Source organism: Xenopus laevis, chromosome 6S (genome assembly GCF_017654675.1).
Source record: "Xenopus laevis strain J_2021 chromosome 6S, Xenopus_laevis_v10.1, whole genome shotgun sequence".
NCBI lineage: Eukaryota > Metazoa > Chordata > Amphibia > Anura > Pipidae > Xenopus > Xenopus laevis.
The window spans coordinates 111,895,711-111,922,392 of record NC_054382.1 but is presented as its reverse complement, the minus strand read 5'-3'; the positions used below and the strand labels follow the sequence as shown (position 1 = coordinate 111,922,392).

Genomic DNA, 26,682 nt, shown 5'->3' with positions numbered 1-26,682 from the left:
CCACTGTCCTGGAATTGGAATGATCGAGTGTGGTGCAATATACATCTTTACCTGCGTATTTAATCCATGGTTCCCCTATAATAATCCCAAATTTGTCATTATTAATAATACAACAGTCAGTGCACATTGTATTACCAGGAAAATAGAATTTTAAGTCAAGTGGTGACCACCGACGCAAGTAAAACTTCAATACTGAATATTTTCCCTGACCTGGAAGAGGAAAGCACTGAATGCACTTCATCCTTTTTGGTGTTCAAGCAGCATTCATGCCACTGGTCTTTGTGTGGGATCAAAGTGACCCAATTTTTATGATCAAAGTTTTTTGTGTGTGAAGATTTTTTTCTATTCAGCTTGTTGGGCAATATATATAACAGATGAATATGAGCCGCCTTTTATAATCACACAATGATCCTTGTGTTTTGTTATCATGATTGCTTGAGAAATGGCGATACTCAAAATTCTAAGGCAGTAGCCGTGTGTGCCTTAAGCTCAGTCCTCTTTGTCATGACTTTGGCCTTACGAATGGTACTTCAGATTATGATGTACCAATAACTTGAAGTGTTCCTGTTCTGCTATGTTGAGGCTTTATACCAGTGATCCCCAACCAGTAGCTCGTGAGCAACATGATGCTCCCCGACCCATTGGATATTAAGCCCTGAGAATGAACTCTTAAGGTAGGTCTGCAAAGTGTTTCTAACAAACTTACACAATTGGTCTGACTGAGATGCCAAAGGGGAGCTAACAACTCTTTACAGCTCAACATGTGTAACTAAATGGTTGTCAGGGTTGCATCAAAATCCATCTACATTACCCCCCCCCCCCCTTGCAAAAACTAACATATCAGCAATAAAGGGCCAGATCGAAATTCTCAACAAACCGCAATCGGCTGTTAAAAATCTGCAAAACTGACTGATAATGTCAGAATATTTCTGCTCAGTAACTGATTCAAAATGACACATAATGTTATCCAGATGTCTAAAGAGTTAACTGGCCCTTCGGAGAATGCAATAAAGGGATAAAGGTTAAAAGTGGAAAGATTAATGAAGCCTTTGTTTTTATTACAATGTAGACATATTGAAATTCTGATGATATTCTTAAACAATTTGGTCTATTATTATTTTTTATGTTTAGCTCTCTAACCAGAAATTTTCCTTTTCTTTAAAGGCAAACTGTCACCCACAGAAAAAAAAATGCTTCTATGCTTTAAAGGAGAAAGAAAGACTTTGTACACTTGGGAGTGACAAATGTTAGGCACCCCCAGTGATTGTATTGACTTACCTGAAACCCTGGGCCGGTGTTCCTATCAGCAGAAAACTGCACTGGCCCGGGATAATACCAGTGAGCACCACAGAGTGATCCTCTTCCATGTTCCTCTCTCCTTCGCGTGGTTGTGCATGCGCAGTAGAACGATAAGTCGAACTTTAACTAAAAAGTTGGTTATTTTGTTCAACTGCACATGCGTTTGACCCAGGAAATTTGAAGAAAGAAGAAGCCAGACTGGGGGGCTTCGGGCCCACTGGGGCTACTGCCCCAGGGCCCCGCTCCGGCCCCTGCTCCGGCGTGCTTCATTGGGCTAGTGCGCATGCGCGCAAGCGTGCAGCAATACCTTTGTGTGCATGCGCAGATCTTCTATTCTGCCGTGACCCCCGACAAAGTGGGGTCGCAACGCCAAACTAAGTAGCGGATCTGGGCCGGCGAGGCCCACAAGAGCCCGGGGCCCACCGGGTTTTTTCCCGGTGTCCCGCCGGCCCAGTCCGACACTGCAGGTAAGTAAATACAATCACTTGGATGTGCCTAACATTTGGCACCCCCAAGTGCACTAAGCCTTTCCTTCTCCTTTAAAAATCAGGAATCCTTTGGCTGGTCCAATGAAATTGTATCTGAAGCACAATATGTCCCTAGTAGCTAACAAAATAATTTGCTACTAGACTGAGTAGGGTTTTAGGGTGATAGCACAAAGGGAGATTGCGATGTTCACAGTTCTCTACTTTCTCTACCGTGGGGTGACAAATCTCCAAAAAATGTCATTCCCTTCACTAACATTAGAATTGTCACATTACTCTCTGCATTTTGGCTATGAAGGAAGGTGTTTGTCTGTGATTAAGCTGAAACACCACAATGTAATTTGCTTGTGCCAATTCAAGATTAGCGAAGTTGATGGCATTTTTGGGAGATTTGGCGTCTGTGGTGCCACATTTTTACCCTGGGTATCAGATCTTTCTGTGTGCCATTGCCCATAAGGGACTGTAAATATCAGGGTTTTCCTGCATAATGAGTTGATTAAAGACAGATACTAACTGAGGTGCAGGGTGGATTGGTGCTGGTAAACTAGAAGCAAACAGTCATCACTCACCAAACTTGAAATTTTCCAAAGGGTGCATGTGATGCATGTGATGTAAATAAAGGCTTTTTAATATATTCCTTCGGTGGTGCTGTCTTATACATTGTGGTGCTGGTAAACACCATGCTGATCACTTTGGCAGCCAATTGGTTTGATACCTAAAACCATTAAAGAGTTCCAGCTCCTGTATAGAGTTGTCTACTCACCGTTCATTTCTTCACTGTCTACATTGGGCATTGGCTCAGTCTTGGGAAATAAGCTCCACTGTTGGTTTAAATCTGAAAAGAAGCATATGTAATTAAAATCTAAAAAAAAGACAAATGTTTAGTATATTGAATAATTCAAGGTTCTAAGAGAAAATCATTCCCTTAGTCAATTTACTGTAAGTAGAGAGATTCCTTTTCAAAGTAAAAGTTGCAGTACTATATAGATCAGTCTCTTACATACTTATAGCTGTCTATTAAGTTCAACCCTTCCATTATTCTCCAAGTATCACTGGTGTGCATTAGGGGAAAATACAATATAAATGCCTTTTTTTGCAAGAACACATTTTAAGTCCAAATAATAAATCCATCAACCCACTATGCTTGGTAGAGTATTCTATAATCCTCCTGCATTTCTAGCTACAGGTATGGGACACTTGGGACCTGGGATATTCCGTATAAGAGGTCTTCTAGTAATATGAAACTACATACCTTAAATCTACTAAAAAATATTTAAACAATAACCAATAGGGTTGTTTGGATCAGATTCATGATATTGGTTTATTAATACAGAGGAAAAGAAATCATTAACAAAAAATCTGCTTAAATTGACACTATGGGGCACATTTGCTTAGCTCAAGTGTAGGAATTTCAAAGTATTTTTTTGGCTACTTCGACCATCGAATTGGCTACTTCGACCTTCAACTACGACTTTGAATCGAACGATTCGAACTAAAAATCATTCGACTATTCGACCATTCGATATTCGAAGTACTGTCTCTTTAAAAAAACTTCGACCACCTACTTCGCCACCTAAAACCTACCGAGCATCAATGTTAGCCTATGGGGAAGGTCTCCATAGGCTTTCCTAGCTTTTTTTGATCGAAGAAAAAACGTTCGATCGATGGATTAAAATCCTTCGAATCGTTCGATTCGAAGGATTTAATCGTTCGATCGAATGATTTTTCCTTTGATCGCACGAACGAAGGAAATGCGGTAAATCCTTCGACTTTTCAATATTCGAAGTCGAAGGATTTTACTTCGACGGTCGAATATCGAGGGTTAATTAACCCTCGATATTCGACCGTAAGTAAATGTGCCCCTAAGAGTGATGGCCTTCCTATAACTGAGAGCTTTGTGGATAATGAGTTTTTGCATAAGGGATCCCAAACCTGTATAAATATTATTGCCATTCAGGCTTTACGGCCCACTTTACAAAAAGACATTACATGTTAGCAAGACATGCCAGAGATGGGGCATTAAGTTGATATCAAAACTGAGAAAACAATCAAGTCACATAATGTTTTGTATTCAATAGAATTAGCAACACCGACAAGCACTGCCACTGTCAGAGAATTGGATAGGTTTTCCCTTGGAAATGTCACTGCTGAATAGGGAGTAGGGATGGGCGATTTTTTTCGCCTTGTTTCGCCGAGAAAATGACGCCCATAGACTTGTATGGCGTTGTGCGACAAATATAAAAAAGATGCGCGTCAAAGAAAATTCGCTATTTTTAAGGCCCATAGACTTAAATGGGCGTCGGCGACATTTCGCCAGTGGCACATTTTTGGCGAAACGGGTCAAATTCGCCCATCCCTAGGGAGGAATAACATGGTTTAAAAAATTTAAAGTGAAGTTTTACTGTGCTTTATGTATTTTGAGGTTACAGGTATAGGATCCCTTATCCGGAAACCCGATATCCAGAAAGCTCCGAATTACGGAATGGCTGTCTCCCATAGACTCCATTATATCCAAATAATCCAAAATTTTAAAAATGATTTCCTTTTTTCTGCAATAATAAAACAGTAGCTTGTACTTGATCCCAACTAAGATATAATTAATCCTTATTGGAAGCAAAACCAGCCTATTGGGTTTATTAAGGGGCTGATTCACTAAGGGTCGAATATCGAGGGTTAATTAACCCTCGATATTCGACTAGGAACTAAAATCCTTCGACTTCGAATATCGAAGTCGAAGGATTTAGCGCAGATAGTACGATCGTAGGATAATTCCTTCGATCGAACGATTAAATCCTTCGAATCGAACGATTCGAAGGATTTAAATCCAACGATCGAAGGAATATCCTTCGATCAAAAAAAGTTAGCCAAGCCTATGGGGACCTTCCCCATAGGCTAACATTGACTTCGGTAGCTTTTAGATGCCGAACTAGGGGGTCGAAGTTTTTTTTAAAGAGACAGTACTTTGACTATCGAATGGTCGAATAGTCGAACGATTTTTACTTCGAATCCTTCAATTCGAAGTCGTAGTCGAAGTAGCCCATTCGATGGTCGAAGTAGCCCAAAAAAAACCTTCGAAATTCTAAGTTTTTTTACTTCAAATCCTTCACTCGAAGTTAGTGAATCGGCCCCTTAATGTTTACATGAATTTCTAGTAGATTTAAGACAAATTACGGAAAGATCTGTTATCCGGAAAACTCCAGGTCCCGAGCATTCTGGATAACAGGTCCCATACTTGTATTAGGATAACAAGCTGGATTAGATCAGACATAGGCAGAAGAACGGTAACAGGGACACTATCAGCGACAGATAACACACTCTTTTTTTTTTTTACCAATAATCACATAATGTAATGAAGGACATACCCGGAGAACACTGGGGAATGCAAAATCCCTCCTAAAAAAGAGCATAGAAAAAATATAATAAATATAGATACACAAGAAGATATTTTGTACTTTATGGGGCAGATTCACTAAGGGTCGAATTTCGAAGTTAAAAATACTTCGAAATTCGACCCTCGAATTGAAATCCTTCGACTTCGAATATCGAAGTCGAAGGATTTAGCGCTAATCCTGCGATCGATCGATCGAAGGATTTTTCGTTCGATCGAACGATTAAATCCTTCGAATCGAACGATTCGAACGATTTTAATCCAATGATCGAAGGAAAATCCTTCGATCAAAAAAAGGTTAGCAAGCCTATGGGGACCTTCCCCATAGGCTAACATTGACTTCGGTAGGTTTTATCTGCCGAAGTAGGGGGTCGAAGTTTTTTTTAAAGGGAAAGTACTTCGACTATCGAATGGTCGAATAGTCGAACGATTTTTACTTCGAATCGTTCGAATTCGAACGAATTTAACCAATTCGATGGTCGAAGTACCTAAAAAATACTTCGAAATTCGAATTTTTTTCATTCGAATCCTTCACTCGAAGTTAGTGAATCTGCCCCCAAGTGTTTTTATCAATAGTCGATTTATATAAAGCGATTTACTATATATATATATATATTTTACATACACTACATACACTGATGTTCGCGTTCTCGTTTGATGAATAAACTGGTGGTTGTTCTAAAGGGCTGACACAAGGTATTGTTGGCGAGCTTGATATAGAATTATGAAGAAAATTGCTTTTCATCTGGGAAAAAAAAGAAAATATAATTTCAAGGTCATACATTGCTTTGGAGAAAAGCTTTTGTACATTCAGTGGAACACATTTATAATGTTATTGCATATGTGTCATCCTACTAAGACTAGTAATGCTAAAAATACTTATTCTTAGCTATTTCTGGAACCCTTGTTATTATACCTGATGATAACCGAGAAGCTGAGATATTATTTTAAATGAAGAGTGTGCGCAGTCTAAGGAGCACTTCAACCCTGTACTATTGTACATCTTCTGGGTTTAGTCACATAAGAGGAAACCCTCCTTTAAATATTGTTTTCAATGCATAGTTTTAAATTTAAGGTGGGAATGGAGTAGACTCGTAGAACCTGTGAATGTCTCAATCAAGTATTAACCAAATTCACCCAATCTCTTTCCACAAGTCTTAATGCCGACCATTCCTATGGCAGATATACAGTATGTTGGACAAGTGTAATAATATGAATAGCACCTCATGCTGTATACACATCTAGTTGTTATATACAATATTTCACAAGCTTGTGCCTCTTCTCTAAGCTTTTTAAAACAGCAAAGTGAGAGGCACCACACCCTGTATACAGTCTGACATTGGGCATGTTCTAAAGGAAAGTCAGGGCTTTTTGGCCTTTAAAATCGAAAGGAGTGCCCAGTATTTTTTCTATTTCTGGTGGGAACACTTTAATACAGAGCGACAAGCTCATTATATCAGATGGAGCTGTAATGCAGTTTTAATAGGATCCATAGACAATTATTTTGTTGATTACTTAAAGAAGAGAGTTACAAATACAAAGCTTTCTATCAGATTCTGGAAAGTACAGGATTAAAACACTTTGATTCTAAAGGTGGCCATACACGGGCCGATAAAAGCTGCCGACAGACCGAGTCGGCAGCTTATTGGCCGTGTATGGGGCCCCCCCCGACGGGCTTCCCCGATCTAGATCTGGCTGAAAGTCGGGCAGATCTCGATTGGATGGGACTAAAAATCCCGTTGGATCGTGGCCGCATCTGTTCGTTGATGCGGTCCCGCGATCCGACCGCCTGTTCCCATTCGTTAGGATTCGATCGTTGGGCCCTAGGGCCCACGATTGGATCAGCCCGATATTGCCCACCTCACGGCCGGCATATCGGAGAGAGATCCGCTCGTTTGGCGATCTCTCCGTGTATGGCCACTATAAGTTACTGTGCATGGCACTCACTAATAAGAGCAGTGTCACATTATTTTGTTGTTCAAATGGTGTTAGATACACAAGCTGAGAAATGTCAGATCCACTCGTTTTGAGTATGCACTGTTACATGAATCTCTAAGAAGGAACCACAAAATGGAGACAAGCTCCTAAATTCCCTGCTTGCTTGTAAAAAAAATACATGCGCCTTCAATATACTTGATCTATGACCTGTATAAGTTCTACATATTGTACAGTAGGTAATTAATTACTTTAGCTTTCCCAGACATTTACACACAATTCCTGTGAATACAAGCAATCCCTTTTTTTCTGTTTATTATTCTCATGGCCTTCAAATATGGACTAGAAATATTTTACATATTGGTACAGAAAACTGTAATTACCTTTTTTATCTGTAATATGCCTTCAAGTATTAAGATCTCATCATCATTTCGGATCACTGGTTCAAGGTCCAACAAGCATTCTATCAGAAGAAAGAGAATAAGAATACAGATGAAAGTCTTTTTGTATTTGGGAGGTAATACCCAAACTTTTGTTTTCTGTTCTGTTACTTGGTTTGTGTTTGTTTTAATCTCTACTTTAATTTTTCTTAATACTAACAGAATGTAAACAGAAATATACTGTATTATTGTTTTTTTGTTTACTTTATTGCCAAGTGCAACATAAATACTAATATTAAAGATCAAAAATAGTTATATTCCTTATAGATTCATGCGACACAGGTTAGGTGGATATAGAGACCCATATAGAGTCCTTTACCCATTCTACTTTCATAGCAAAATGTCTTATAATGTATATAAGGGCAAGAAATAGTCACACTCTTAACTGGTTCCAACTTAAATTAGTGTTTAAGTTAATTAGTGTCTGTTTTAGGGTAAAAATCACAGCATTAGAAAAAGGTAAATTATACAAAAGCAAACTTTTTATACTGTGTAACAACTGTTAGATATTTTGAGTATACGTTTATGTGTATGTAAAAAAACAGACTCCTAAGTGGCAGCTTGCTTGTTTGACTGTTTAAAGGAGAATTCAGCCCGAATGTTAAAAAGACCCTACCCCCCTACCCTACATAGACCCCCTCCCTCCTCCCCCCAGCCTAAGTGTTCCCCCGGGCAAATGCCCCTAACCTTTTACTTACCCCTCGTTGCAGATTCAGGCATCGGAGTTCACGGGCGCCATCTTCTGCTCTTGAGCAATGAGACCGGTATGGCGGCACATGCACAGTTGGAGCAATACTGTTTCAAGACAACTGCACATGCGCCCCGAAATTCACAAAAATTGCTGAAGCGCGGGTCACATTACGAAGATTACCAAAGCGGCAGAAGTTGGCACCTGTGAACTCCCATGCCTGAATCTGCACTGAGGGCTAAGTAAAACGTTAGGGCCATTTGCCCGGGGGAACACTTAGGCTGGGGGGGAGTAGGGAGGGGGGTCTATGTAGGGTAGGGTTTTTTTAATGTTAGGGTTGAATTGTCCTTTAAAAGAGAACTCAACCCCCCGACTGTGATAAGTCCCCACTGACCCCCCTCCCTACCTCTGCCTGCACAGTTTTACCCCTGAATTCTGCTCACGGGCACCATCTTCTTCTTTTTGGTAATCTTTGCAAAGTGAGCAGCGCATTGGAGCATGCGCAGTTGGAGCAATATTCTGGTTTGCGACACATGCGCCAAAAGAGAACGGAAAATTCCAGAAGGGGGGGAATAAAACAGGGAGATTACCGAAGAGAAGAATATGGCACCCATGAGCTCCACTATGCTCACTCATAGAATTCAGGGGTAAGACTGTGCAGGGGGGAGGCAGGGAGGGAAGCCACTGGGGACTTATCACAGTGGGGGGTTGAATTCTTCTTTAAACAACATGTACATTCACATATGTATATTATTTATAGGAAAGAATGATATCATTTTTTTTATCACAAATTATTATTGTTGATTTTGAACTCTGCTATTTAATAGTTCTCAAGCCACAACACAGTATGCGCATAATAGGAGTTTAATATGGCTGGACATTTGGATCTACGGCAAACTTGATTTCTGAAATGTGCATATAGATAAGTTATAATGGGATGGTCAGAAGCAGGACCTAGAGAACTGATCAGTCACTCCCTGTGACACACAACCCCTTGAGAGAGCTCTTTTTTGGTAGAGAAACAGCTGTCGGGGAGTTTGTTACCGAAGAAGGAGGATGGTACAGAACTGTGCATATTGTTCAATTTATCACGTGACACAGCAAATACACAGCGATACCATAACTGATGTCCTGGAAGATTTGGCAGTAGTGATGGGCGAATTTGGGGCATTTTGCTTTGCTGAAAAATTCACAAATTTCCAGCGAAATTCACGGAAAAAATTTGGGAAATCGCAGTGAAAATTTGCCGGCGTCAAAAAAAAATGGACGCCGGCCTAAAAGATGAGACGCCGGCGTCCATTTTTTTTGATGCCGGCAAATTTTTCGCGTCGGTTTCCCAAATTTATTCACCAGTGGCGAATCGCGGGAATTCTCCGCCAATTCGCGCCTGGCGAATAAATTCGCCATCACCATTTGGCAGCAAAAAAGAACTGGATAAGTATAATTTTTGTATTGGTCGAGCTGTGGAAATTTGGGTGCTATTTATTTATACAACGTCACAATGGAAGTAAGATATGAGTAAGTCTGGGATAAATGACTAAATAAGCTTCCCTCACAGGGGTCATACGGACCTTTGGACACCAGTTAGAAGATTATTAAGACCTTTTGAATTATGGGCTGCACTCCCAGTGCATGCATTGTTGAACTATAATGTTACTGTGGTTGAAAACTATGTTTGAGTAATATCCTATTACTTATTTATTACTACTAATCAGTAGCACATTGTTAACAGTGGGGAGGGGCCCCCTTTGCATCCTCCTGATCAAATATTTTATGGGAAAGGGAAGTATTGTCTTATGCAATGTTTGATAGTGGCCTTATAACTATCAGTGGAATGGTTTAATTGGTTTTATAAATGTTACACATTTTGGTTTATTCTGAGTATATACAAACATCAGTAAAGTCCAAACTATAGGCTCCCCAGCATCACACCATAGGTCTAATCTAATTTTCTCATTAATTGAACAGCTCTACAATTATCAGTGCTATCAAAATATCCCCCAGCTAATTATCTGAAATATGAAGGTTTTAACTATATGACAATTATATCATACAAAAATGTCTGAAGAGCCCAGGTGCTATAAAAAAAAACTGTGCACCTGCCCCGCTTGTAGGAGTACTATCCAATTGAATAAGGTTGTGTTACTGAGGTGTTTAACAGTTCTGCATGAAAAACCTACTTATAAACGCTGGCCGTTGGTTTGGATCGGTTGCCCACCCATTTTGCATTAAAGAAGTAAAGAGGTCTCGATGAGGGATGTCAGAGGGCAAGCTGTCTTCACTAAGGTCTGGTCGGTTTCCTTTGCAGACACTAAACATAATCTGCATAGGGGTTGTGGCTCCTGTAAAACATATTTTAAAACATTTAAAACAGTCACTAGTCACAAAAAAACATTTTTCAGCCAATTTACTGATGTGCAGCAGATAAAACCCACCATGTTGTTTGTCTCATATGTATAAATATGGAAGCACTCATAGAAGCTTGGTTAAAAAATGAAAATAAGCTTAAAGTAGAAACAAACACTTAATAAAAAACCCTACTCCCCTACCCTGCATAGACCCCCCTCCCTCCTCCCCCCCCAGCCTAGCTGCAAATGCCCCTAACTCTTTACTCACCCCTCCGTGCAGATTCTGTCCAGTGGAGTTCACGGGCACCATCTTTAGCTGCTCCAGTAATCTTTGGAATGAGAACGGCAAAGAGGCGCATTCTCCATTGGAGCAATTTTCTATTGCGCGTCAGCTGCGTATGCGCCGAAACTCACAAAAATTGGCGAAGCGCCGGTCTCATTCCAAAAATTACCGAAGCGGCTGAAGATGGTGCCCATGAACTTTGCATGGAGGGGTAAGGGAAAAGTTAGGGGCATTTGCCTGGGGGGGGCAGCTAGGCTGGGGAGCGGAGGGAGGAGGTCTATGTAGGGTAGGGGGGTAGGTTTTTTTATTAAGAGTTTGTTTCTCCTTTAAGGGCATTAGCTGCTCCTCCACAACTTTTTATCACCTGGAGCTTGTTTTTTCTTTTCTTTACAGGGAATAGGCAACATTTGTGGTGTTAAAATGCAGGTAAGGCAGGGATGTGCAAAAGAAACCCACTGGCTGTACTGTATATGATTTTTATGACCCCACCCTACTCAAAGGTTTCAAAGAATACTGTGTATTGAATTTATATTTTATTATAGTTCAGCCAATGAATGCCTTAAGTATTTGCACCACTAGGGGTACTTATAGAGACTTATAGAAAACACTGATTTAAGCCACATTATTAAATAGTAAGTTAGGTCGAAAAAACACACATGCCCATCAAGTTCAACCTTTTAAGTCTATATACACATACATATATATATATATAACCTGCCTAACTGCTAGTTGATCCAGAGGAAGGCAAAAAACTCTGATTTGCCTCAGAGGGGGAAAAATGTGTTCCAGACTCCAAGATGGCAATCGGACCAGTCCTCACTTGTTAAAAAGCTGCCCAGCCCTTTCTAATCTAATGTACCAGCCAGGGAGAAAATTCCACATCTTCACAGCTCTCAGTGTAAAAAATGACATTTTTGTAATTGCTTATGTTCCAAATGTAGAATAGCTGCTCCTTATACTTTACTAGACATTGTTTTGTTCAGTCTGGCAAGTGGAATGTTATTGTGTATAACCTGAGAGATTACAGAAGCAGTAAAGTTACCTCTTCTCGCCCTCATACTAAAATATAGGTTATAATTAACCTACACATATAGAAAGAAGCAGACATGCACATTTTCAGACAAAGACACATAAAACTTTCTCTTGGCATTCATCGAAATGCAACCATAAAACTGCTGTTCATATGTTTGAGTTTAATGTTTACCTTCAAATGGCTGTTTTCTTGCCAGAACTTCCCACATAATAATTGCATAACTAAAACAAACAAAATCAAAAGAAATGTTTGTGAGCAGAACAGATTAGAAAATACTAAGGAATGCAGTAAAAGAGTGTGGTTAGATGTATATATATTTATATATTATACATAGATTGTATTTGGGCTAGATGTTGCTAAGCTTTATTAATGATGTCAGCAGTCCTACTGTGTATATGTGTATATATATATATATATATATATATATATATATATATATATATATATATATATATATATATATATATATCGGGTTATGTTCAGAGCTCTCTCACCCTACCATTATGGGAGTAGACCTGAACCCTGAGGGCGTTTGGTTCTTGTGTGTTCTGTATTCTGGAGGTGAATAAAAATAATAACTTTAAGGGGAGGGGTTAGAAGGGTTAAAAGTTAGAGAGATAGTTAAAAATACTCATCTCTGAGGACCTCACTGTCTGATTGTTTTTCTACAAAATACTAAATAAAGTTTGCTGTTTGGAGAGCCATTTTCTGCAATATCAAGTTTAAGTCTTCTGAACTAAGTTTGTGGCAGCTTTATTGTTCAATAAACTAAGTTTGTGGCAGCTTTATTGTTCAATAAACTAAGTTTGTGGCAGCTTTAAAAGAAAATTGGTCAAGTGTCCACATAGTTTTTGCAAGGCACTGAACAAAACAGTATTATCGGCTTAAAAAGGTAAGGGCTATACAAAGCAGCCGGTTAAAAAGCAAAGTAAATTAGAAATGTGCTCTTATTAAACATTGGAAAGCTCAGATCCCATTAATTACTTTTGAAATTTCAACTCATCTTCGCCCCCACTCCTACACAAAAGTCTTTCCCTTTTGCTTTAGAGATGCATAAAAAGTATAACAAATGTAAAGTTAGAGGTACAACATTTCCAGGACAAATGATGAGTAGATTTCTTTTAGGCATATCTGACGAGCATTAGAACTAGATGACAGATAGATAGATAGATAGATAGATAGATAGATAGATAGATAGATAGATAGATAGATAGATAGATAGATAGATATATGATAGATAGATAGATAGATAGATAGATAGATAGATAGATAGATAGATAGATAGAAGATAGATAGAAGATAGATAGATAGATAGATAGATAGATAGATAGATAGATAGATAGATAGATAGATAGATAGATACATAGCTAGATAGATAGATAGATAGATAGATAGATAGATAGATAGATATAGATAGATACATAGATACATAGCTAGATAGATAGATAGATAGATAGATAGATAGATGATAGACAGACAGACTAATAGATAGATAGATAGATAAATAGATAGATGATAGAAAAAAATACCTGTACATATCGTGTTTAACACTGCCTCTTCTGTTTTTGGCACTGCTGGGCTCATACTCCTCGGGGGGCATGTATATTATTGTTCCACCCGGAGCACTCTGATCACTGTAGGAGTGTGATGAAGACAACATGCGCCATTTTGAAAGTCCAAAATCTGCAATCTGTTAATAAAAGATTTCAGTTTTGAGTCCAATAAACCCATGGTCAAACCCATTGTATCGCACCACCTACTGGTTTAGTTGATGGTTTACATGCATTGTTGTGAAAATTGTCTTTCTTTGCTTTCCATACCCTTATCACGTGACCACGCCTAAGCCAGGAAATTATTAGTATTGCTGCCATCTTCATACTGTTAACAGCCTAAGCGTTGGAATGTAATAAAAGTCAGTAACGGAAATATATATTAGCAAGTTATGCCTTTGCGTGAACAAATTGCCCTTTGCACGAATTTAATATAGATTTTGCAAACCCAAACTGTTTTGTGACCTCTTCCAACAGTGGAAGGAATATTGCAAATGTCATAGTTTTCGCCATTGCGCAGTGAATGTAACAAAAGTTATTGAAAAAGATATATTTGCTCCAAAAGATTATGACACTTTCAAGCACTTCTTAAAAGCAATTCAAATTTGCAATCTAATAACAGTTTAAGGAAGAATATTACATTGCGAAATGCGATTTTTTATTCTTGTTTTCTATTTGCGACTTTTATTACATTCTCCCGTAAGTATTCTATCTACAGTAATCGTCTATTTCTATTTGCGACTTTTATTACATTCTCCCGTAAGTATTCTATCTACAGTAATCGTACTGCATGCAACCTCATGGTAGCATCGTTGGTAGATATTACTTATCCTCAGCTCTGGTTAGCAATATAAATTACTTTCCAATTTGTACATTTCTATACATGTTTATAACTTTATACATGCAGCCACCTCATGGCACTGCCATATCTGTTCCTGCCCAGGCATCTAGGCCTTACAGATGCCTCTCTCATTGTATTCCAACGCATTTGTACATGTTGTTAGAGAATACTTTGCACCAGAGACGGGCCATGCCGGCCGGGCGCCCTAGGCAACCCAGCCGGCCAGCTCGCCCCCTTCTTCTCCTGTGGATTAGTGTCGCGGTGACATTTACCGATTCCTTCTACTGTGGCTCGGTGACATTGCGCACGTATGGGCTGTAAAATTTTATGCGCATGTGCAGTGACGTCACACGCGCTTGTGCGCATTGACGTTGCGCGAGTGATGGAAAGGGGAGCGGGCAAGCTGGGTATAAGGTGTGTCCCGTCTACAGGTAGGCAGAAGAGGCAGCTGCTCAGCGCCCCTCACCCCCTTGGCAGCTGCCTCTTCTGCCTACCCCTAGTTCCGGCACTGCTAAGCACTATTATTTCTGTTTCCTCAGTTACACACCTTTCCCTTGTCAATAAAACTGAATCTTGCTAATCTGGTTTTAGTCAGTTAATGAAGGAGTTTAGCTGCGTGTCAAGCTAAACACAACCCCAGGGTAACACGTAGTGAGGACAAAACAATGTGAATAATAGATTCATTATGCTAAATCAGACCTTACAACATTAATCTCAATCAATAAACCAAGCACATTATTTACAAGCAAAAACTCAGTTTACCCAGCATATTGGGATTCAGTGACCATGTGGTATGTGTTCAAGTGGAATACACTATACTTCAAGCATCTGTTACGGATGTTTCTTGCCTATGTGTCCACAAGTTGGATTATTATTTCTAAGGAGCAAAGCTGAATCTGCATTTGGATGAGTTTAAAAAAGATAATGTGCCCTGTATTTGTATATGTAACCCTGTAGATGGCATTTTGTATATTAGTATAAAACTGTATGATCTAAAGAGATTAATAACTTGAGAAAGGGCTGTGTTTGGGCCTGAAACGTTGTTGCTGGTTGTAGATCCATGCCATGTAAACCAATAAAGGCTTTTTAAATTGATTCTACGGATGGTGCTGTGACATCTGTTGATACTATACATAACCCTGTTCCAGGGCCGGAACTAGGGGTAGGCAGAAGTGGCAGATACCTCAGGCAAAATGATAGGAGGGGCGGCCTACCCCTAGTCGGGTTACTCCCCCTCACCTACTCCTCCGTCGCTCTCCCCTCCCTCCTGTCACCCTCTGTCGCGTCCTCCTCTCCTCCGTCGCGTTCTCCCTCCCCTCCCTCCGCCACCTTCTCCTCCTTCCCCTTCCCCACGTTCTCCTCCCCTCCCCAAGTTCTCTCTTCTCTCTGTCGCGTTCTCCATCCCCTCCCCCATGTTTTCCTCCTTCCCCTTCCCCACTTTCTCCTCCCCTCCCCACATTCTCCTCTCTTCCCTCCATCGCGTTCTCCCTCCCCCATGTTCTCCTCCTTCCCCTTCCCCACGTTCTACTCCCCTCCCCACTCCTCCCCTCCCCACGTTCTCCTCTCTTCCCTCCGTCACATTCTCCCTCCTCTCCCCCATGTTCTCCTCCTTCCCCACGTTCTCCTCCCCTCCCTGCGTTCTCCTTCCCACCCCTCCGGGTGGCCAGCCGGGTTGACTAGGGGCCCGGCCCTGCCCTGTTCAGTGGGCTGATTTAGTCATCTTTCTAATAAAACACACATATTGGAATCCCTAATTGGTAATCAGGTCATGCTGCAAATCTGAAGTCATGTAGTGGGCAGGATCAATACTTAATACAGTTCTAAATAGTGATTTGACAATGCTACATGATAAAATGAAACCTGCATTTGTGCTATATGGTTGATTAGGGTTCAGTACAGTTATGTACATATTAGAATTGGCTCTACAGTTATGGGATCTATTATGCAGAATGCTTGGGACCTGGGGGTTTCTGAATAGAGGATCGTTCTGTATTTTGAATCTCCGTACCTTAACTCTGTTAAAAATAATTAAAATATTAAATAAACCTAGTAGGATTGTTTTGCCACCAATATGGATTGATGTAGCTTAGAAACCATCAAGTACAAGATACTGGTTTATTTATTACAGAATAAATCATTAAATCAGATGAATTGCTTACCTATAATGCAACATTGCCTTCTGTATGTCAGAGCTTTGTGGATAAGGGGTTTCCAGATAATATATCCCATACATGCTGCATACGTTTGCTTCATGTGATTTCTTTTAAAATTCAGATTAGTAACAGCTGGTACAATAAACCTTTGTTTATTTGAATTAAAAGTCACATTTGATAAATATTAGCTCAATTAGATCCTGCTGAGTCTCGGCTGCAAATAAATGCTTGTGTTTCCAAGTGAGATAATGAAGAACAGGGCTCTGACACTATGCAAATCTCACAAACAATTCAGTTTGCTATAACAAAGATTTGATGAAATACAAGTTCTACATAAAGGTATTTTTCAATGAGGGTGATCCTGGAAGATTTAAAAGTAATTACACCTGCTTTGGGAAATCCCCATAACTTTCCCAGTAGATTATTTCCCCAGCAGACATAAGCAAATATTTGACAGTAATGGCTTGCGTTTACTCCTGCGCTTCCCTGCTCCCCTGCTCATGTGTAAGGACTGGAGCCCAAAACTGCACAGTATACTGCGACAACGTTCCTTGCTTACAAGGAGAACAATATTAATATGTATATTTATTAAACAGCATTTTAAAGACATCCCATTTTTGTTCTGTATTTAACCCTGTGAAACGCCTTTCCCAGTTAATATGTTATAGAGATGTGCTTATACTGTCAAAGTTTGCATGTCTAAAATTTTATGTTTTAGCTACTCCCTTATAGAGTTACCTCTGCAACAGAATCTCAAAGGAGACCATGTTATGATCTCTATTCCCTAAATGCTCACAAACACTAATGATAGAGATAAATTCGGTATTATCAGTTATTACAAGAGCTAAAAGAGAATCATTCCTAGTAGGTTCTTGAACGAGCTGGAATAAAAAGTCGTCATTTAGCATATTTACAAACCTACTAGCTTTTTCTTAATGGCAACCCCAATAGCCCCAGTCAATGTCTAGATAATTGAAGTCACCCATAATAATAACTTGACCTAGTTGTGAAGCCGCTTCTATTTGTAAAAGTAGCTGGGCTGCATTCTTGTCACTAATACAAAGTGGTATACACCAATGATAATTTTCTTTGTTACCTTTTGCCCAGTCGAAAACTCAACCTAGAGGGGTTCCACATCCTCTCCAGTGCTAACAATGGTTATTTCTTTGGAGCATGACTTAAATTTAGGCTTTACATTCAAACATACTCCTCTGCCCTTTTTAATCTCTTTGTCCCTTTTTAAAAATAATTTAAAGCGGTAAAAATAAAGAGCTTTTTTTTATAGTGTTATTAGTTAAGATATGCTACAGTGTAGCCAGTAGGTGGTGCCAAGTCCATCTAAAAGCCTATATAAGACAGTACCTTGCTGGGGCACTTCCTTTTTTGGCCTTGAAGATCTAGCAGAAGCAGCAGACTAAAGTGGCCAGACACTTGGGAAGGGTTGTACCATAAGGGCTACCTATTTATTTGCAGTGGCAAGTGGGTTCACTGTAGGAGTGAAAGTTAGAGAGGATTAATGAGCATGGACAGCCTGTTGTCCAGACAAAGAGTAACAGTTGGACAAGAGCCCTGAGGTGATTGTGCACCAGAGACTTGTAGAGAGACTACGGGAGAAGCATGGGTATTACACATAAAGTTGGGGCAGAGAATCGAGGGTTAAGAGTTCCTTAGCAAAAGGGGGCCCCTGTACAGCTAATGTGTCTTACATGACAAGTGCCCTGGAGGTTTCAGAAGGGAGAATGCTGTGTGTGTGCGTGAGTAACCAATTTTGTGTGACTAAGGTCTTTGTCTGCAACCAGTGCCCGGTCTGACTGTAAGCTGTTTCCAGGGCCGGATTTGCGTCTGCTGCACTCTGAGGCCGCGTGGTTCTATCGCCCACCATCCAGAGGCTTTGCGGTCCTAGCACTCGCGGATCGCGCGCACCCCCTACACAAGCGCAGGACAGGAACGGTGCTGGAACGATTTGTTCCTAATGCAGTTGGGCGGCATGCCGCCCCTAAAACTTCGCCAAATTAGGCTCAGGCCTTTGTGGCCTGGCCACAAATTCTGGCCTGGCTGTTTCTCTGCAAAAGGCTGCTACATCATGCTACATCAATAAAAGTGTTTTAGTTCACATTTATTGTGGATTCTTCTAGCAGCAAAGGCCTAACCTAGAAACATCTTAGTGTGATAGGTGTTTGGTAGCCATGAGTGGTCCTGTTACAAGGGTGTAACCATTTCAATTCAAAGCCTAGTCACATGTTTCATCTCACCAGGTCTCCGCAATACCAATTAAATCAAATTTGTTACAGCATGCAATTAACTCTATTTCTCCCATTTTACCTGACAAACTTTGTGCATTTGCTAGCGTACACCGGAAGTCACTACTTTTCCCTTGAAATTTACACCCCTTTCATAGTTTAAACACTCCTCATAGTGATGAGCGAATTTATTCGCCAGACAAGGATTTGTTCCAAAATTCCAACACAACCTGCAAATATAAGACTGTAAAACAGTGGCCGTGACAAAATTTAGTCTAAAAAGTTGCCATAAGGAAAAACGCCCATTGACTTTAATGCATTTGGATAAAATATGTCGCTTCTCAAAAATTGACGCCCATTGACTACAATGAGTTTCGCTAATTTTTTGCCGTTTCACACATTTTTCAGGGAAGCAAAATGGGAAATAATATCTCATCGCTAACTCCTCCAAATTCTTAGCCATTCTTTCCCCTACCACAGTGGACCACCTTCCACTGAGGTGCAATCCATCACAACTATATAGGTTGTACCCCAAGGAGAAATCAGCCCAGTGCCCTAGGAACCCAAACCCTTGCTTGCTACATTTTAAGAAAATTTCAGAAAAAATTACATTGGAACACCTTCCCTTAATCTTAGAGGCTTGTGCCTGAACAAGAGAAGGAAAGCTACGGCGCATTTTATAGCCAACATATTAACTGTAATATTTCAAGCTAGAATGCTATATTTATTTTGTAGAATGTTTTACCTTACCTGAGTAAAAAGCTCTAAAAGCTCTCTGTTTGTTTAGGATAGCAGCTGCAGTATTAGCTTGGTGTAACATCACTTCCTACCTGAGTCTCTCCCTGCTCACTTATAGCTCTGGGCAGGCCTGGATTTGTGGAAAGGCCATATAGGCCCGGGCCTAGGGTGGCAGGATTTTAAGGGGGCAGCATGCTGCCCAACCACACCCACATTGGTTCAGAATTTACAGAATTTCCAGGAGATACAATAGCTGTCCCCATAGCTCAGGTCGCAATGATGAAAGTTTGCACAAATAAAAGGGAGGGGTGGGGACAGGGGCCACAAATAGCAGCAGGCCTAGGGGCACCTGCTATGTAAATCCGGCCCTGGCTCTGGGCTCAAATTACAGCAGAGAAGGGGGGGGGAGGAAGAAGAGCAAACTGAGCATGCTCACGCCTGGGCAAGGAGGTTCGAACTCAAACAAGGAAGTCTGATACAGACATGTATAGACAATAGAAAGAAATGCAGTGTTTCTTTTGACAGAGGAGAGCAGCATTACTTTGAGGATTTAGTGGTATATTTAGGGGGACCTTTCGGATAAGGCTTACTTAGTTTTAACCTTTCCTTCTCCTTTAAGGTCCTCCATCTGTCATTAATTTTGTTGTTAGTACCGATATGTACTCAGGCAGTTGGGTTATGTCCAGCTCCACCCAATAATTTGTCTACCTGATCAACCACATGCCGAACCCTGGCACCAGGAAGACAGATTACCATAGCCAATTTCCTAATAATTGAATCCCCTACAACCACAATCTGTTTAGGCCTGACTCTGTTCTCCTGCCCACGACTACTTGAGAAATTGATCTGGCAGCTGAATGCTCCCATTTTCTTCACACAATCTAGCAAATCTATTAAGATGTATAAACCTTGGAGCAGCCTCCCTTTTCCTTTTGCCCACACCAGATTTTCTAACTGTCACCCAGCTGACTGCCTCATCATCCTGCAGCTGTTATCCTCCCCACACACAATCTGAACCTGCTAGGTCCTGCTCAGTGAGCAAGAGACTCCTCTCAAGATTGTCAATCAACCACAGTGTTGCAAGCTGTTGCTCTAATGCTCTAACACTAGCCTCTAAAGGGGCAATTTGCTCACAAACACCACAGAGGTAAGCATTTTATAACTCTTCTACACATCGACTAATCTGCATACAAATGGCATATATCCTAGCAACTAGGCATTGGTTTGAATGTGAGACTGGAAGACGAACTAGAGAAGGTCTAAATAGAAAGTTGAAGATTAAAAAGTGACAAAAAATAAATAAAACTGCAGCTTCACAGAGGGATAATGTTTTGCTGGGGTCAGTGACCCAAAGTTGAGAGATGCAATGGAAAGGCCAATAATTCAAAAACTATAAAAAACAAACAAGTTGAAAATTTGCTAATAAAGTCCACTGTATTATATACTATATGCTGACCACCCTACTTTACTGACATTTTCTTATAGAGACATACACATTCCTCCCAATGAAAATAATTGATGTTTACCAAAAGCAGGTTGGCGAATGAGTGCTTGTCTGTTTATAACTGCCAATGTATGCATGAATGTAGAAAAGTGCATACAGGTATAGGATCCCTTATCCGGAAACCAGATATCCAGAAAGCTCCGAATTACGGAATGGCTGTCTCCCATAGACTCCATTTTATCCAAATAAACCAAATTTTTCCTTTTTCTCTGTAATAATAAAACAGTAGCTTGTACTTGATCCCAACTGAGATATAATTAATCCTTATTGGAAGCAAAACCAGCCTATTGGTTTTATTCAATGTTTAAATTAATTTCTAGTAGACTTAAGGCATGAAGACCCAAATTACGGAAAGATCCATTATCCAGAAAACCCCAGGTCCCGAGCATTCTGGATAACAGGTCCCATACCTGTAAAAGGAAGACAGAGTGTTAAGTGTTAAAGGTCATCTCATCCCGGGTTCAGTGCCCCATTGTAGGCTTTACTTGTTCTCTACATTAACTGATATTTCATTCTATTATCTCCTGGATTGTTTATGACTACCTGCTCTGGCCTACGCACAAACTATCACCAAAAATACCACTTTAATACCACTCCATTGGTCTCTTGCATTTCTCTGGCTATTTTTTTAAATAGTTATTTTATGAGAACCACCATGGCTGATCTCACAAAATACAACTATATAGATAAGTAACTCTCACTGTCCCGAATTATATATGCTGATATGTTTACTAATTATTTATGAAAAAATAAAGAGCAAAATAACCATAGAAATCAAGTTATATACAACCTGAAACATTAATGCCTCGAGGCTTTGGATACGTTTGTTGTAACCCATAAGAGAATGTAAAGATATTAACAATTGTGTGTATTATAGTGTTTGGGTTAAAATAGCTTACCTTTGCATGAAAATCCATGTCCAGCAAAATATTCTGTGTCTTTAAGTCATGGTGCAGCAAAGAAGGGGTCAAATTGTGAAGAAAATTCACTCCTAGAGCAATCTCGTACAATATCCGGAATGCCAGCGGCCACACAATTTCCACACGTGGATTGTTCTAACGCAAACAGCAAACAGAAAGGTTGATTAATGGCAACATTTAAAAATATTTATTTTTAGTATTCTGCCTCTGAGACTGAGGAAGGGGGGAAAGTAAAATCAAGGAAGGGAAAATTCTGTTTTATTATGAACATTAAATTACCATCTATGACATTAACAGAATTAAAGGAGAACGAAAGGTAAAAACTAAGTAGGCTTTATCAGAAAGGTCCAGAATCTCTGCTTTTTGTATATTCTCATCAACCAGCTGACCCCTACTATTTACATATTTAAAAAATTATTTTGGAATCTTTTTACACCTTTTTCATATCAATTGTAGCTTGTCTGATTTAGTTGCCTCTTTGTACCTTATAAATGATTCAGCTGTCCCAGCTAACTTGAATGCCTTAAAAGCACGTCTTTTCTTACCCACCTCAACCCCAACACTTCTATCGAAAAATACAAAGGTTTTGTTTTGCGACAACGTTCCTTGCTTACAAGATGAATATACTTACATGTATATTTATTAAGCAGCATTTTAAAGGAGAATTCAACCCTAAAGTTAAAAAACCCTACCCTCTACCATACATAGACTCCCCTCCTCCCTCCAGCCTGTGTCTTACGCTGTTTTACTTACCCCTCCATGCAGATTCAGGCATCGGAGTTCACGGGCGCCATCTTCAGCCGCTTCGTTAATCTTCGTAATGAGACCGGCATGGGGGCACATGCGCAGTTGGAGCAATATTCTGTTTCACAACAACTGCACATGCACCGAAACTCACGAAAATTGCTAAATTGCTGGTCTCATTCCGAAGATTACCGAAGCGGCTGAAGATGGTGCCTGTGAACTCCGATACCTGAATCTGCACGGAGGGGTAATTAAAATGTTTAGGGCATTTGGCCCTGGATAACACTTAAGCTGGGGGGGGGTCTATGTAGGGTAGGGTTGTAGGGTTTTTTTAACTTTAGGGTTTAGTTCTCCTTTAAAGACTTCCCATTTTTGTTCTGTGTTTAACCCGGTGAAAAGCATTTCCCATTTAATATGTCCCAGATGATATATCACACTATGGTTTGTTATATTACTGCAATGTTTTAATAAATCAAGAGAAAACGACTTCTGGAGTCTCAGTAAAGAGGTCCCAATCCCCATTTTCCAGAAACTCAGCTCCTTGAAATACAACCAAAAAGAAACATTGTCGTAGGTAAAACATCCAATTCTGATGTTGGTTCTAAAGACTTAATTAGCATTGATTAACCTGTTTAGGTTTGAGTTCAATTGGGTCTAATTAGACATTTACGCGTATGTCGTTGAAAGTACGCATGGAAATCCGCGTTTATTGCATCAACTCTATCAATTGCACCAGCTTGGTGATTTATACGCATGTTCATCCGCATAAACGGATTTAACGCGTAAATTACAGCATACGTAATGTGTATTAAAACTAAGTTAAATTCCGCAAGAGAAATAAAAGAATCAAGAAATTGATATACGAGAATGGAGCATATGATAAATACGCATTACGCATCAACAACATACGTGTAAAAATAAAATGTTTCGCATAATTAACGAGTAACGCGTAAGTTACTTCAACTCTCACTCTTTGATTCAATTTAGTATTACGCGTAAGAATACGCAAAGTACGCATTAGAAAAGTTTAAGAAACTACAATAGATAGTTAAACATAGATTGCTCTCAACAGAAGACAACTTTATATTTTTATCTATGTATCTTTATATGTTAGCAAATGATATTTGTTAAGGTCTCTGATTAAAACAGTCAAGTTTATACTGTATGTTGATGTAAAAATCTTACTAATATTGATGATATGTCATTATGATGATTGTTATTTTCCTGGAAAAATTTTTCAATAAAAATGATTGAAACCTAATATGTCCCAGAGATGCCCTTATACTGTCAACGTTTGCACTTTCTCCCTTATAGAGTTACCTCTGCAACATTATCTCAAAGATTAGACCATGTTGTGATCACTATTCTGGAAATGCTTACCCACATAAATGCTAGAGATAAATTTGGTATTATTGGTTATTACACGGTCCAAAAGAGATGGCGCCCATGTGCTCTGTTGCGTTAACTCTACAGTGATAGGTGAGAATTATTTAAGGAACATTTTCAGGGCTTTTGAAGTATGCAGGGGTGGGGGACCATTTAGATTAGTAGGTAGGGGCTTTTCTTATTCGGGGGGTTGAGTTCTTATTAAAACTTACAGGGCACGACTTGAGCATGCTCAGTTTGTCCCTCTTTCCCTTCTCCCTCCTCCCTGCTGTAATCTGAGTCAATATGGCAGCTGCTATCCTAAACAAACAGAGAGATCTTCTAGAGCTGCTTACTCAGGTTTGGTAAAGCATTCTACAATATAAATATTGTGTTCTAGCTTGCACTATTCTGGCTAATCTATTGGCAATAAATTGCCTGGGTAGCTTTCCTTGCACCCCTTCAAGTGTAATTTATCTATATGAGCCCAATACATAGTCATGATGACAGAAAAGAACAGTACTAATAAGGTTCTGTAACTGGAATGTGTCTTCTAAAAATGTGACTTCTAGTACTCAAAATCATCCAGTGCAGTAAATTGTCTCCTGATGAAACTGGTGCTAGTGGGAATGTTTATGTAATAGTGTCTCTAGATTATAAATTACACCAAGGCAGGGATTGATGTGAATGATGAACAATCACAGAAAATATGTGTAAAAGCAAGTGATGAGCGAATCTGTCCCCTTCACTTTGCTGAAAAAATGTGTGTGTGTAATAAAGGAGTGAACCTTTATCAATAATACTTGTATTAATTAAAATAAATATATTAATACAAATATACAGGATCAATGATTAAACCTTTTGATATACTGCTTGTGAGCAATAACTTACACACACAAGTAAAAGTAGTAAAGGTAGAATTTAAAAACGTTTACTTAACTTCATATGATGGTAATTACAAGAATAGCCAGTTCTGCATCAAATCAGCACAAATCGGGGAGCCCCACAACCTGGTTCATCACCCTCAGGTTCCCGATAATCAAACGATTATCCAAAGCCTGGCACCCACTCATGGGTCCGAGGCGAAGCTCCCATTGAAAAGTAAAAGGTGTCCTTTATACTAAGCAGCTACAGAGATCTTTAACCCCAAATGCTGACCTAGGCAACATTGTTAGCTTTTTATTGTCCTAAAAGATCAGCAAGACTTTAGTTTATTACTCAATCTGAGTTTTGTCTGTCTGCTGTCTGTTTATTTATTTTTAAAGGGGGAGGAAACCTAGTCGGCGCAAACCCCCCACCCCCCCACCCGTTTGTTGCCCACCCTCCCTCCTCCCCCTGGCCTACCCGTCCCGCTGGGCAAATGCCCCTAACTTGTTACTTACCCTTCTGCGCAAGTCCAGTCCAGGGAGTTCACAGACGACATCTTCTTCCACGCAATCTTCTTCCTGCTTTGAACGGCGCATGCGCAGTAGGATCATTTCGCCGGTACAATCGACTGCGCATGCGCGTGACTTTTGGCGCATGCGCAGTAGATCCGTACCGGCGAAATGATCCTACTGCGCATGCACCAAAACGCCGTTCACAGCAGGAAGAAGATCGCGTGGAAGGAGGGTGGGCAACAAACGGGTGGGGGGTGGGGTGTTTGCGCCGACTAGGTTTCCTTCCCCTTTAAAGACATCTGCTGGGTAACCATACCTGTGTTTACTATGGCATGTTTACCCAGCAATATATGTAGAACAAGGACACCTTACTTCTTATCTTTACAATAGCTCTCTTAAATGTGCTTCACTGACTAAAGCAATAAGTCTCAGATCAGAAATATATGTTGAAAATCATAAACTTAAATTAGAAAATACCCACTACACTACAGTGTGAAACCACGAGAAAATTTTGCGAAACATCAAAACATTTTCTCAACATATTAAAGTCAATGGACAACATTTTCGTTGCAGCAACTTCTTTGTAGCAAGATACATTCAAGTCTAGCGGCGACTTTTTCTCTACTGCAACATTTTTGTCTACCGTGCAACATTTTTCGCACAAGAAACTTACAAAACGGCAAATCCATACTTAAAAATTCGCTCATCACTATTCACTAATGAAAGCATTGGACCTATTTTTCTAAAGGATAACAGTAATACTATACTGTTTCCAACACATGCAGATATCATGACCTGCTCTGTATTGTTGAAAGCAGTGGCCGTCCATTGGCTGATCAACTGCTACAATAGCTACCATTTGTAAAAGCAAACAAATGAGCTTCACAACATTCCAACAGTTCAGTGTGTACTTCTATTTAGAATCACAAAGTCTACCGAAATATGACTTCCACCTTTTTAGAAAGTTTAGCTGCAAGAACCAGTTATACTGGCTGAGTCAGTCCAATACAAGTCAGGAAGCAACCCCAACTGGAGTGTGTCCATTCGTGCAAACATGCCTTAAAATTCTTCACTGGGTACACTTGCCCTGTACGTGTTCCTCAATTACCGCAGTCGGCAGATCATTTTGCAGAAGCTGAAAGCACAGCCAATGAAAGAGTTCATTTGAGTGTGATTAGTAAGAGGGAGACAAAAACAAATATAATATTGTAATCCAGTGGATACCATGAATCTTATAAAATACGTCTTCTTGATTTCCAAAAACGAGTTCCTCTACTTAAACAAGCATTGTGTGTGCTTTTGTCAAGATTCAAAAACATTTCTATTCTCATTCATTACATTTGGGCTGC

The 26,682-nt window shown here is 39.9% G+C and overlaps 1 protein-coding gene across 2 annotated transcripts in view; it reads right to left on the bottom strand.

Moving 5' to 3' along the window:
- ripk2.S (receptor interacting serine/threonine kinase 2 S homeolog) overlaps positions 1-26,682 on the bottom strand; it is a 45,227-nt gene that overhangs the window by 2,602 nt on the left and 15,943 nt on the right. The window contains exons 3-10 of one of the 2 annotated variants that reach the window (XM_018223850.2): positions 21,825-21,980; positions 13,429-13,589; positions 12,071-12,120; positions 10,416-10,577; positions 7,491-7,570; positions 5,798-5,917; positions 5,147-5,177; positions 2,548-2,619 (exon numbers count right to left, since the gene is read on the bottom strand). In XM_018223850.2, coding sequence (XP_018079339.1) covers positions 2,548-2,619; positions 5,147-5,177; positions 5,798-5,917; positions 7,491-7,570; positions 10,416-10,577; positions 12,071-12,120; positions 13,429-13,589; positions 21,825-21,980 — 832 coding nt within the window. The remainder of the gene's footprint in view (positions 1-2,547; positions 2,620-5,146; positions 5,178-5,797; positions 5,918-7,490; positions 7,571-10,415; positions 10,578-12,070; positions 12,121-13,428; positions 13,590-21,824; positions 21,981-26,682) is intronic. The other variant, XM_018223851.2, reaches the window with a different exon arrangement.